Source organism: Lissotriton vulgaris, chromosome 8 (assembly GCF_964263255.1).
Source record: "Lissotriton vulgaris chromosome 8, aLisVul1.2, whole genome shotgun sequence".
NCBI classification, from domain to species: Eukaryota; Metazoa; Chordata; class Amphibia; order Caudata; family Salamandridae; genus Lissotriton; species Lissotriton vulgaris.
The window spans coordinates 1,227,241,636-1,227,255,203 of NC_141696.1; the positions used below are offsets into that span (position 1 = coordinate 1,227,241,636).

The following is a 13,568-nucleotide window of genomic DNA, read 5'->3' on the forward strand; positions in this document are numbered from 1 at the left end:
TGATTTACATTAATGACACTGTTGTGGCTGCCGGCCTGTGCTTCCAGGTTGTAGGCGAAAAGCTGTGTAATCTTTATTTGCCTCAATAAAGGTTTTGAAAAAAAAAACTATTCTGTGGCTCTGCCTGTCCCTAGAATACACGTCTGGGTCGGATGACAACCAGGCTTTGTGCTTTCGCTCTAGACAGACACACACAAAGGGAGAATAGGTGTGCCCTGCATATCCTGATGGCCCATCACAAGGCTGATTGGTCTTCCTGAGCTAGAGTGAGAAGGAGGAACTGACACTTGCACCCGCATAGGGATGTACCGGTCCCCACACAAAGATCTGCATACCACCTTGTAGTGTGCCTGGAGCCAGGGACAGGAAGGACAGGGCTTTGTGCATTACAAAGACCTTTCTTTGAAGTCTCCCTACTTCAAAGGCTAAAATGGTTATAAGTACTGGGCCTCTGACACCATATACTCAGAGCACTTCTGGACTGAGATTATTCTGCCAGGAAGAAGAGCGTTTTTACTGCCAGGAGTAACTGCCACTTTGTTGCTTGCTTTGCTATGTTGTATATAACGGGGGGAGCCAAGTAACCCTCTAGGCCTTGGGCAAATTAATAAACAAAATGAAAGTGGCCCACAATGGATAAATTGAATATACTACTTAATCAACACTAGTTTCTTAATTACTATTGGTCTATCAAAGTGACTTCATCTGTGAATTCTAATGATTATATCAAAAACTACTCAAGACAGCTGTAAATTCGTTTTTTGTTTTATGTTCTCTTATTGTAAAATAGTGTCCATATCTAACTCAATCAATAATACAACAAATATTCCACCACTACAAGAATTATACACTCTTTCCTCATATGCTTTTTCAAGGAACACTGACGGCCCAAGTCCTTTCTTGTATGCTGGGTCCATCTTGTAGGTCATCCACATATATAACCAATTACCACCCAATCAACTATGCGAGACCTATATGTTGTTATGCTTAAATTTGTGTTTTTTGTAACTATTATTTTTCATTTCTTGTGGACTCCTTTTAAGAAAAAAAACCAAAGCATTTCGGCATGTTGGGTTTCTGGCCTCCTCAGAACTATACAAGGCAAGTATTATCTTCAAATAAAAACCTAAAATCAACAAATACCCTTTATCACTATGGATATCGCTAAACACTATGATAAAACGGTTAATAATTAAGTGTGAAAATGCTGTGTTGGCCTGCTGCTTCTTGCCTGGGAATGAGAGGACTGGATATTAATCTCTACATCCTGCATCTAAAGGTTCCCCAAGGGCTTGTTTGGTCTTGCCTCTTGTCCCTGAAGTTATTAACTATAAAGGTCGGAAACCAAAAGTGTTTTGCTCGCTTCATCAACTATTGGCTCAGCATGGCTTGGTTGATGGATGGCCATTGGCTAACCCGGGGGTCCCGGGATATACTTTTTTTTTTCCCCCCACAATAAGTTTGTTCGGTTAGACTATATTTTTGTACCTAGATTTTTAATGGTCCAGGCCAAGATGCAGGTTACACCACGTATAACATCAGATCATGGCCCTGTAGTTATGGACCTTCCTCGCTTTAACTTTGTACGGATACAACGTTCATTTACTTTTTCTAAAAAATTGTTAATAGAGGAGGATTACATATGCCGTATTCAATTATGGGACAAACAATGTCTTGAATATAATAGGGGTACTGCTTCTCAAGCAATGGTCTGGGACTGCTTCAAGGCCGGCATAAGGGGGGAAACTTGTAGCTATGGTTGGACTCAACAGCGTAAAAGGAAAGAATTAATTGAGAATTTGATTTTAGATTTAAAAACCGCTGAGCGAGACTTAATTTCAGTAATTAGCACTAATAGGGATAGTCAGACTGCTCAGACCATGGTCGCTTGCTGTAAGGCAAAGATTAACGGTGTCTGGAGTGAGGACATAGCAATCCAGTACAAAATCAATAAAACTGAGCGATACGAGTATGGAGAAGCCGTGGGTAGATGCCTAGCTCAAAGACTCCGGGCCGACAAGTGTCTCAGAGAATCAAGGGACTGTTAGATAACCAGGGTCGTTCAGTGGCCTCTATAGAGGGTATAATGGAGATATTCCAGCAATATTACCAGGAACTTTATACTCAAGATGTGGTACCGCAAGATCTGATTGAACAATACCTGTTAAGTATAGATCTACCTGAGGTGGGAGATACGATAAGAGAGGAGCTAGAGGCACCTATCTCTATGAAAGAATTACAGTCCGACTTGAGGACTTGGCTCCTGGGAAAGCGGCCGGACCTGATAAACTGCCTTTAGAGGTATATCGCATTTTGTTTCCGGTAATAAAAGATGATATGCTGGCTACTTTTATAGCGGCTCTGTAAATGTAGACAAGCACACCAAATTTTTCATTAATACCTGCTTTAATCTATTAGAATCAGTCTGTTAGTGAGCAACCTCATGTAGGGAGTGCCCAACCCCCTTTAGTAAAATCACTGTCGAGGCCAGGTGTCATCTGGTCTATGAGATGCTCAACCCTCGTCCCTAAGGTTTCAAAAACTCAAAAATCAATATACCATGTACTCCTAATTTTTTTAAAAGATGATTATAAATCCAAAATAGAATCCACATCAAACTGTGTGACTTTCAATATTGTATTTGAACCACTTCAGTTCTATTTTTTTTTCCAAGATTTAAACACATGAAAACAGAATGTATTTGTGTACAGTTACACTGTCGAGATATGTCTTAAACAACTAGCAATCACAAATTGAAATATTGTTAAAACATTTACAAACTGAAAAACACCCAATGCATTTCGGGTCTACTTCGACCCTTCTTCAGGGGTAACAAACAATCGTATTAATTTCAAACTGCTATCACAGTAGACATAATTCCGTTAGAGGCTCATCCAAGTTGTATTTTGTGTGGTCCGTTTCCGTTAGCACTGCAAATAATATGTCCCAAATAAAATATATAAGAAAGGAATATGGTTTGTGGGTTTCTATTTACATATGCTTAGAATCAATTGGGGTGTTTTGCACATGCGAAGGAACCCTGTGTTCAGAATTCAAACTATCACCATGTAAAAGGGTGATAAATCCAGAGTATAAATGGAGCGGGAAAATTCCCTACTCACAATGGTTTTAAAGCACCGCACCTGGTTGCCTAGCTTCTATTCAAGGTTCGATTCCTCCTACCAATAACATGTATACATGGTTAAGTATTTAGTTATATATACTGCTGTGTACTACCCGAGTGTATGATTAAAAGAAACGTGTACCTTGATTGTTGAAGCCAAATCTTGTGTGTTAGATAGTGTCATGCTCTCAGGAATTGCGCGTAGTTTGACACGTTCCGATGGTGTTCACTGGATTTTTATAGCGGCCCAGATAGGTAACCCCTCTGTATCTTGGGACGATGCAAATATTGTTGTGTTTAAGAAGAAAGATAAGCCTGCTGAACTGGCTGGCTCTTTTAGGCCTATATCGTTAATAAATGCCGATGCCAAGGTATACTCTAAAATTTTAGCAACCCGGCTAGTTCAAATCGTCCCTCTTTTGGTGTCCCGCCATCAACATGGTTTTTTTACCTGGCAGAAGTACTGTTAATCATTTGCATAGAGTTGTTGCCGTGCTAGATTATGCTGCAGTGTTTCATAAAAATATTGGTTTAATTTTTCTAGACGCTGAAAAAGCATTCGATCGCGTTGCCTGGTCTTTTCTCTGGGCAGTTATGCGCAAAATGGGGTTTGGGCCTCAGTTTAGACTATGTACAAGCAACCTAGGGCAAAGATCTGCGCGATGGGTCATGAATCTACCTATGTATACATCGCGCGTGGCACAAGGCAAGAATGCCCATGTTCACCGCTACTGTTTGTGATGTATATTGAACCTCTGTTGCGCATTCTTGAAACTTCGCAGGCTATACAATCAATGGTGGTGGGGAATTATGGTGTACGTGTCCTAGCCTATGCTGACGATGTAGCAATAGTTACATCTGATCCGGAGCAAGCGTTATTGGAAATTGAGCATGTGACTTCTGAGTTTGGGAAATCATCTGGGTATAAATTAAATCTTTCAAAAACCCAGGTTGTTTGTACCCCAGGACTATGCCCCGGCGAGGCGCGAGTGACACAAGAGGACCGATATCTGGGGATTAAGAAAAGGATGTTCCTTCAAGAAATTGTAGCCGTTAACTGGGCGGACATATTGGGTTCGGTTAAAAGGCAACTCGAAAAGGTAGAATGTTTACATTTATCTTTGGTTGGGCGACGGAATGTATTGAAGATGTGCATATTACCTCGGGTACTTTATTTTTTTCGGACAGTACCACTAGAGCTGTCACACAAGCAATTAATGATGCTACAATCCATTACCGATAGGTTCATCTGGGGATGGAAGAAGGCCCGGCGGGCTTCAAAATATATGACGTTACCACTTTATAGAGGGGGATGGGGGTGCCTAATTTTGTTTTCTATTATTTAGCCTGCCTTTTACAAAATATTGATATTTTGGTAACCGGTGGCGAGATAAGGCCGTTCTAAACCCCCAATATTTGATGATATTAGGGGACCACTCCCGACATTTATTGCTTAAATTATCGAGCAGAGTTATTATAAAAAAAATAGATTTAAGACAGTACTCGCTGCATTTAAAGGGCTGAGATGGGTGCGCAAGGCTATTTCCCTTAATAGAATCAATTACTATACCCCTCTCGATTCTATAGAATTACTTCCATTAATATTCTGAGATGCTAAGATGAGGACATGGCGGGCTAAAGGAATTCGACGAGTTGGGGATGTTTTCAATTGGGGTACCATGCTGTCATTTATGGAGTTAAGGGACAAATATGCAATCTTGCAGAACGATTTCTTCAAATATTTGCAGTTAAGGGATTTTTTTTTAGGCACCCTGAAACAACCCCTATAGCAGTTAATGATTTATTTGAAGCTATGTCCAAACGTGCCAGGATTGGGACACTGTATAACATCCTGCTTGCAACACAACGTGATGACATTGCAGCACATGACGCGAAATGGAGTACTAGGCTCAGTATTGCTGGCCCGTTTGTTCAAGAATCTATCGATTTGGCTTCCACAGTTATTCTGACTGCCAATTTACGGTCCCAGCATTATAAAACTTTATTTAATTTGTATTATACACCTGCTCAAATGATGAAGTGGGGCGATGCTCATGCAGGGAACTGTTTTAGAGGTGTCATATCGCATGCTGACATAGTGCATATATTTTATGATTGCAGTGTGTTAGCACCTTTTTTCTCATCGATTGAACAGTTTTTGTCATATCCTACTTATGTAAATGTCGTAAAGAGATGTTGTTGCTTGGGCTATGTAGAAATGGTAATACATGTCAACAGTACTATCCATATAGATTCTTTTTGTCATGGCCATGTCAGTAGCTCGCTTATGCATCGCTTCAATGTGGCTGAAAAAGGAGGCACCTTAGTATGAAATGTGGCGAGCTAAGTTTTATAATGTTTTTTATACAGAATTTAATCTTTACCGTCTTAAGGCACTGAAGAAAAAACAACTAGGGATTCAGATTTGGCAGCCCATGATACAGCATATGGAAAGTGTGTGATTTCTTAAATATTTTTTTCTTGTTTGGATTAATAACTGTATCTAGAGTATCTTTGTTTAGCCAGTTAATTCTCCGTTTCGTCTTGTTTTTGCTTTGCTTTCCCTACAACACACCGAATATTGTGTTATCTATGTAAGCTTTGAAATGTTTGTGTTTAACGCTATGAACTGAATAATAAAACATTTTTTTAAAAAGAACTTCGGCAGAAAAGTCAGGTTGTACATAATTACATTTTACAGTCAGCATACATAACCACAGTAGCCAATCATGTTTGATGCCTTTACATATCCGTCTGATCAAAATCGATTCTTCGGGCACAGACCAACATATTTTGATCCTACAGTACATTTGCGTGAGTTGGTTTACACCTCTACGGTAAAGCTGTGTATAGGTGGAGTGGGGGACCAGATGCAGTTAATTAAGTCTCTTCTCAGTCAACTTTTTCATCAGCATTACAGTGGCTAGTCATGGAGTGCCTTATACTGATGGTCTACTACCTCATATATTGTATATAATCATCAGTCTGTGTATAAAAGTAAAAATAATTTAACCAATAAAATACTCAGTTGTGATTGCTCTGATGTGCATAAATTATGTCTGCATTTTATTCCAAATGTATTCATAGAGGTTGTAAACAGTTTTGTGTGGACATTGTCTAGCCTCTTCTGTTTATTTTAATGATGCAAATAACACGATACCTGCTTTCCTGCTTATGGAGATGACGTAGCCAACAACATCCACCTCGGCACATGGGGCACAGAAAGAGGGGTCCAACAATTCGCTGAACGGAATAGCACGCCTTGGACTGAAAATGCTTGCAAGGATTTCCTGTGAAGGCTCAAGAAATAAAGCAAAGAAAAAACGACAGTTTTATAAAGTTACAGAAAAGTTGAACATTTGCAAAGAACAATCATTATCTTCCCTTACCTGCAGCGGCTGGTACTGTGTTTTCTTTGTAGCAGTTAACTGCACATCGCTTGCGTCAGATTTGCCTTTGGAATGTGATGTTGACAGATGGTACATTCTGTACCTTCCTCCTTCCTTTAACAAGGAACGAACGTCTGAGAGCGGACGCCAGATGTTCAATATGAAGGCTAAACAAATATATACATATCATCTAAGTCTATGAGAACTGATGCATGTACATACTTCTACATATGAAAACATTGAATATACTTGAAAATGTAGGTAACAGCAAAATCTAATTCTAATGACAAGTCTTGTCTTTTTAGACTTATACTGAAATCCTCAGGAGAAATTGGCATTGCATTTGTTAAAGATATTCAGCATGTTAGCAACTTTTACAAGGCTCAATAAAGGGACCCAACAGCTTTAAATTTGAGGAACCTGCTTATCATTAGTCAGTAATACCATAAATACATTTTTGTAAATGCTTTTAAACGTAACTGAAATATATTTTATACGTAAATATTATTGTAAGGCCATATCTTCCTTTCGCAGGTACAGACTTGAAAATAAAAAAGCCCCTGTTTATCTTTCAGCTTCTTGGCTGTCACAGTCTGGGCTGCGACACTGCCTGTGTTGGTCAACCAAAAATATAATCTAGAGGAGGGGAGAATGTGTTCAGGATATCACTGTTAATATGGTTCGAAGTTTGCAGAAAATCTGTCCAAAATGTTCATTTCTAAAGATACTTTTAAAATTATTATTAGGTCAGGAATGTCCTCTGCATGTGCCCCTTCCCCGAGTGCCAGACTGAGTGAAGCTGGTATCCTGACTCTTACCTTGTTCCTGGTGTCACGTTAATTTAGCAGGTGCACAGAGGCCTTGGTATGTTCCTTGTAATGTGAAGTTCAGGGCCTATTCTGTGACCTGGAAGGACACAATGCGTACCCTCATAGTTGGCACTGGGCAACGGTCCATGTCTTTGATGCATCTCAAAAAGCAGTGGTGGCAGAGTACTATAGAAAACCAAGACTGAACAAAGCGACGGACTAGTCAGGTTGCACCTCATTTGGTTACCGAAATTAAGTGTTAAGATTTGTGCACAAATCATCCGGTACTTGCCGCCCTTTAGTGCCACTGTAAACAGATTCCAAACTTGATGAAAACAAGGAAGTACACCAAGAAAGCAGGCTCAGTACAATGTAATTCTTGAAGAAATCCTTTATTTAAAGTTCGTGCACATTAAATGAACAACCAGCCAACGCGTTTCGTTCCCCAAGAAGTTCATGGAACTTCGTCAGGGCTCTATAATGGAAAAGGCTAGTACTCCATATACATTGATCATGAATCTGTTGTTACCTTATGATAAAAGGGAAATCCCAGGCATACTGTCTGACACCATGCTAAGTGTCGAGACTAGTGTTCCGTGGATCCCAGGCATACTGTCTCAACACTTAGCCAGGTGGGGAACGATGCTACAGGAAAGTGGCTGGAAGAAAAAAGATTACAGCTGGTACAAAATACGGCTGCCCGACTTCTCTGCCATATCCCAAAAAATACCAGTGTGTCCCCCTATCTACGTGAACTGCATTGGTTGAAGGTGGAAAATCGCATTAGATTTAAGGCCTTAAACTACATGTTTAAAATTAAATCAGGCACTGCTCCGAAATATCTTCAGACACTAGCACATCCCTATATCCCTACAAGAAACTTACGGTCCCAATCAGCTGAAAAGTTCTGCGTACCGAGATTCAAGCTCTCCAGGATGGGAGGAAGATCTTTTTCACACCTGGGTCCCACTATATGGAACTTATTACCACTTCACATACGAAAGGAGGGAAGTCTCCCCAAGTTCCGTAAAGAGATAAAGACCTGGTTGTTCGACCAGTAACCTTGAACGACCCCTGCTATATTTTTCCATCTATGATGCTGTGTTCTTAGGCGCCGGGAAACCCTTCTTGGGTAGCTGTTTGCGCCATACAAGTTTAAAAAATAAAATAAAATAAAATAAGAAAAAGATATTGAAAACAAGGAGTGTAGTGCCTTCCTGTTTAATGTAATTTGGTTTGTAACACTGCACTCTGTTTGTTTAATTGAACTGTGTAATATTTAGTTATGCTGTGTTATCAAATTAATGTATGTTTATATAAAAGATAGGCATTCAGCTGGACATTAGGTTACTGTGTCTATTGAATGACTATTGAGCTCTAAGTTCTTGCCCTTCACATTACCCACCTAAGATGCCTGTGACTACTCATCCTCGATACCCAGAGAGCTACGAATGGAAAGGGCTGTACATAGTGCAGATTGCAGAGCCGTCTGGGATGGACCCCAAGACACCAGTACTAGTGCCAAATACCTCACAGAGTGCAGTTGAGGTTCAGTAGCCCCTGTATGAGATGTAAGCCCACTATTAGGGTCTGGCAAATATTTAACATAGAATGCTGGGGGTGTCACCAGCAGAACAATTGTGGCAGACATGTAAGCCATGAGCTCAGCCCTTACTGCCAAGAAAACACAGCAATCCACAAGCAGCGACTAGCCGCGCAGATTGTCAAAGCACAAAGAGGGACAGACAGCTCCATAACAAGCCAGCAGGAAGCGTGTACAGTGCATACTGGTGTGATGCAACGGGCATAGCCTTTCTGAGAAGGATGGCCTATGGGGTAAGGGAACTGCGCCATGGTGCACGCTATACTGTGAGCCGCAGAGAAGGTGGCACTCCCAGGAATTCTACCAGGAAGGCTATAGGCCAACAGAGAAATAACAGGGGGGAGGGGAGGGTCCCCTGATGCAAGAAAGTGGCAAAACAAGGTATGGGACCCGCAAACACCAAGACGTGCAAATAGACATAGCAACAGTGAGGGTGAAGGGATCACTCATTCTACCTAAAATGGGACTTTTGAGCAGTGCCTTGAACAGGGAGCAAGACAACAGAGGCAGGAGGGCACAAAGGAAAAAAGAGGCCCAGTCAAGGGCCTACAGTGTAGACTCAGGGATAGCAGGGAAGCTTCAAGGTCCAGATACTCCAAACTTCAGTGGCAAGGTAAGGTACAAGTAGGCTTAGGAGGTGAAGAAAGTGGGCCCTCAAGACATACAGAAGTGAAAGGCCAGTCCGATGTGTTGGCTACGTCGATAAAGCACCTGAATCTCGGTCTGAAGGAACGGACTCAACCTACATAATGAACTCTTTGCAAAACTTAAAACTATATTTGTTAAGAGTTCTCCTTTGAGTACTGGAAGCAAAAAGTTGAGAGCCTGCTCTTGGTTCGACAATTGTAGACAGGCCCAAAGGTCACTATACATTGCTATAAAAGCTAAAGTGCAGGATTCTATTCGTAGTTGTAGGGCCTCCTATAAGGCTGCCCAAAATACTGCTAAGAGGAACTGGGATGAGGAACGTTGGAGAGTACTGCTGGAGGCATGTCAGGGGCACAACATGACCAAATTGTGGCACCTTCTCAAATGGGGCAATCGCCCCCAAGATGCAGCCCCCTCAAACTTCGTGGAGCCTAAGGAATGGGTTACGTATTATGGGAATCAATTTAAAGTTAACTATCACATTAGTGCTACTTTGCCTCCTATTATTTGCGAGGATGCCCTGGTCTTTACTTCTAGCGAAGTTAGGGCGGTCCTAAAGGCAATTCCGAGTGGCAAAGCACCTGGCCCCGATTCAATTCCGGCTGACATGTTTAAACAGGACCACGATATTTGAGTTCCCTATCTCACAGCATTGGCCAATGCATTGGCAAAAGGGGCAGGGGTCCCTGACTCTTGGCTGGAGGCAGAGATCATACCCATTTATAAAAAAGGTGACCGCTCCTCCCCGGCTAATTATAGACCAATCAGTCTTTTTGATGCAGTCCAAAAGATTGTGGCCCGTCTTCTTTTGGGCCGTGTCCAGTGTTGGATGTCGGATTACGACATTTTATCGCCCTTACAAGCAGGTTTTCGCCCACACATGGGGACTTTGAAACAAGTATTTAGGTTTATGACACTATATTGGAAGGTGGTACATATACGGGGTGGTTTATTATTTGCGGCCTTTGTTGATCTCAGGTCCGCTTTTGACCTCGTACCCTGGACTAAGCTGTGGGATGTCCTACTGGGGTTAGGCATGCCAAAGGAGCAGGTGGCCTTACTTATTAATATGCATGCAAATACCTATGCTAAGGTCAGGTGGGGCAGGCCAGGTGAAGTTACAGATAGCTTTGTGGTTGCTAAAGGGGTAAGGCAGAGGTGCGTTTTAGCACCAACCCTGTTTTCTCTGTTCATTAACGGGGTAACAAATTACTTTTCTAACTTCCCGACGGACACGCCCTCTCTTGCTGGGAGGAAAGTCCCCCTGCTCATGTTCGCTGACGACACGCTCATAATATCTAAAACGAGGCAGGGTCTCCAGCTAGCACTGTCCCGTTTTGAGCGTTTCTGCAGCGAACATGAGCTGGAGGTGAACGTTGGGAAGACTAAATTTATGGTTCTCCGGGGTCCAAAGGCAATCAAAGCACAGGTGATGATGAATGGTGTTACCCTGGATCAAACAGAGGTGTTTACATATCTGGGTATTACATTGAGTGAAAACTTAAGTTGGAGGCCCCAGCTGGACCTTCTGTCTCTCAAACATGCCCAGCTCGGGGGAGCCTTATTGAAGGAACATTTGAATTCTTTAACCAAACCCCTGGCACCCATGCTTAAAATCTATGGCTCAAAAATCCTACCCTCCATTTTATACGGTGCTGAACTGTGGGGATATAGTGATTTATCCAGATTGCAGGTGGAGCAGAATAAGTTCCTTAGATTGGCCACAGGTTTATCCCAATCTACCCCTCGCCTTCCCCTACTGTTTGATCTAGGTAGCAACCCTATAGTGGATGTGGCACGGTATAGACCACTGACGTTTTGGCGGCGCTTGTGGACTACCCCGGAACTCTCCATGTTTGTTGAGGCTATCCTGGAGATTAAGGGACTACAGGGGTCTTCGAAGGTACCTTGGTAATCATCACTTAGAGCGTCATTGTTGGACATGGGATTGGAGGCCTTGTGGGTAAACCCAGCCAGTGTCACTTTCCCTTCCAATAAGTCTGGCTGCTGAAAAAGGCCAATCCTAGGCATAACCAAAAAGACTGCAGGCTGCCACTACCTGAGGGCTGGGAACAGGGCATGGAAGGTAGTAACGCATGCCCTCTGGACAGAGTGAAATGCATGGCTTAAGAACTCATCTTGAAGCCAGAGTCATCATGGAATAGCTTGAAGCTGAACTGTGGCCTTCCAGAGTCTGCAGACCTGGGACTGGGTGTACAGAACGGTAGCAGCCACACTATGAACAATGCCCTTTAAATATGTTAGAGCTAAACCAGAAAGAGTGATGTAGAGATAGGAGACCAGTTAAAGTTGTATGGAGGTTCTAGAATCTCCCACACCATTGCACCCAGCTAACCCAGATGCCACACATCCTCCTACTTAATACATAAGACCCAGTACAACAGAAAAAGAACTCAACCTCCCGGAGAAACAAATAAAAACAAAGAAATGTGAGAAGTAATACAGAAAAAAACTATTATAATAAGAACTAACACCATGTGACAACCTTCACTCTATAACAAAATCTTTAAACTTCACAATTATTACCCGGTACAACATTTAGTCACCTTGAACGACAACATCCTCAGACGTCACATTATCATTCACCACATGATCATCCTCATGCCACAACCAAACATTTGGTTTAACCATATCCTCGTGAAAATTCTTTTCATGTTTCCACGTTAAAACCTTGATATATCTAGATATTCTTCCAAAGTGCCTTACCTTCCCATCACTCAAAAGTGCTGACTGAACGTATCCCATGATGCCAAGCTTGACCCTCACCCAATCACCTTCACCAAATGCACCTCTCTTACACCATGTTTCTAGTTATAGTACTCTTTATGCACGCTCTGCACCCTCAACAAGTTCAGCCTGACAACAGAAGGTGACCATTAACTTTGTAATTTCATATTCATACACACAGAGTTCTGCTTAGTAAATGGTTTGCTACCTCTCAAGATTCTGAAAGCACTGTAACCAGTCAAGGTAGGAGTGATTTTATTCACCAAAATCCAGACTCCTTTTCCCACACCAGGCCTGCATTGATAGCAGCTTGCACACTACCTATACTCACTCTATTAAACAGTTTCTCTGCATTGTTTCCAGCAGGGTGATAAACTAGTGTGTTTTTGCCTTTAATGCCATTCCTAGATAAACATTTCTCCAACTTGTCAGCAATAAATTGGAGACCATTGTCAGTCAGTAAGACTTTTGGACTTTCCTCTCTCAAGAAAATGCTCTCAATAAAGGTAACCACCGAAGTCGAGATCACCTTATTATAAATTTCAAACTCCAGCCATTTAGAATCGAAGTCCAAGAGAACAATATTGTATTTAGGTACACCCCAAGAGTCTACAATTGGCCAAAGAACATCAATTACCAACTACTACCATGGTGGTACCCTGTAAAAAACTTTTACAGGACACCACCCTGCCACCTCTCAAAATGAACAAGTCATCACTTAAAGATTACTCATCCTTGAGTTCCCAAAACTTTCTGCATTCTTCAGACAACTTGTTCTTGCAAGGTCAACCACAAGTGAGGTGCCCCATCACTTCCTGTAAAGTGTCATTACCGTACGTACCCAGAAACCAACCGTCTCCTATAATTGCATTACTGTTCTCAATGACCACTGCAACACTTTACTCATCCTATTCACTTCCACAATGTTCATTCAATGGTACGGGAGATCTACTTAAATAATCTGCCACCTCATTTTTGCTACCAGGAAAATACTCAACATCATACACAAAATCAAGAAGTAGCAAAGTCATCCTGGCAATATGTGGTGTGTCATCTTATTCATACCACCTGTTAAAACTTTCACAAGAGGCATATGATCAGTGCATGGTGTAAACCTTGAACCTCAAATACTGCCTAAATTTCTATGTTACCACCCCCTGAGCACACAAGTACAATAGCCAATATTGATCTCAACTGTATCCTAGTTGCACAAAAGGTTAAATGGCAAGCCACAATGTATCAAATTG

General features: G+C 41.7%; 1 protein-coding gene across 1 annotated transcript in view; it reads right to left on the reverse strand.

Annotated features, from left to right (window-relative positions):
- BRCA2 (BRCA2 DNA repair associated) overlaps positions 1-13,568 on the reverse strand; it is a 616,646-nt gene that overhangs the window by 129,638 nt on the left and 473,440 nt on the right. The window contains exons 24-25 of the mRNA XM_086935127.1: positions 6,514-6,680; positions 6,285-6,423 (exon numbers count right to left, since the gene is read on the reverse strand). Coding sequence (XP_086791253.1) covers positions 6,285-6,423; positions 6,514-6,680 — 306 coding nt within the window. The remainder of the gene's footprint in view (positions 1-6,284; positions 6,424-6,513; positions 6,681-13,568) is intronic.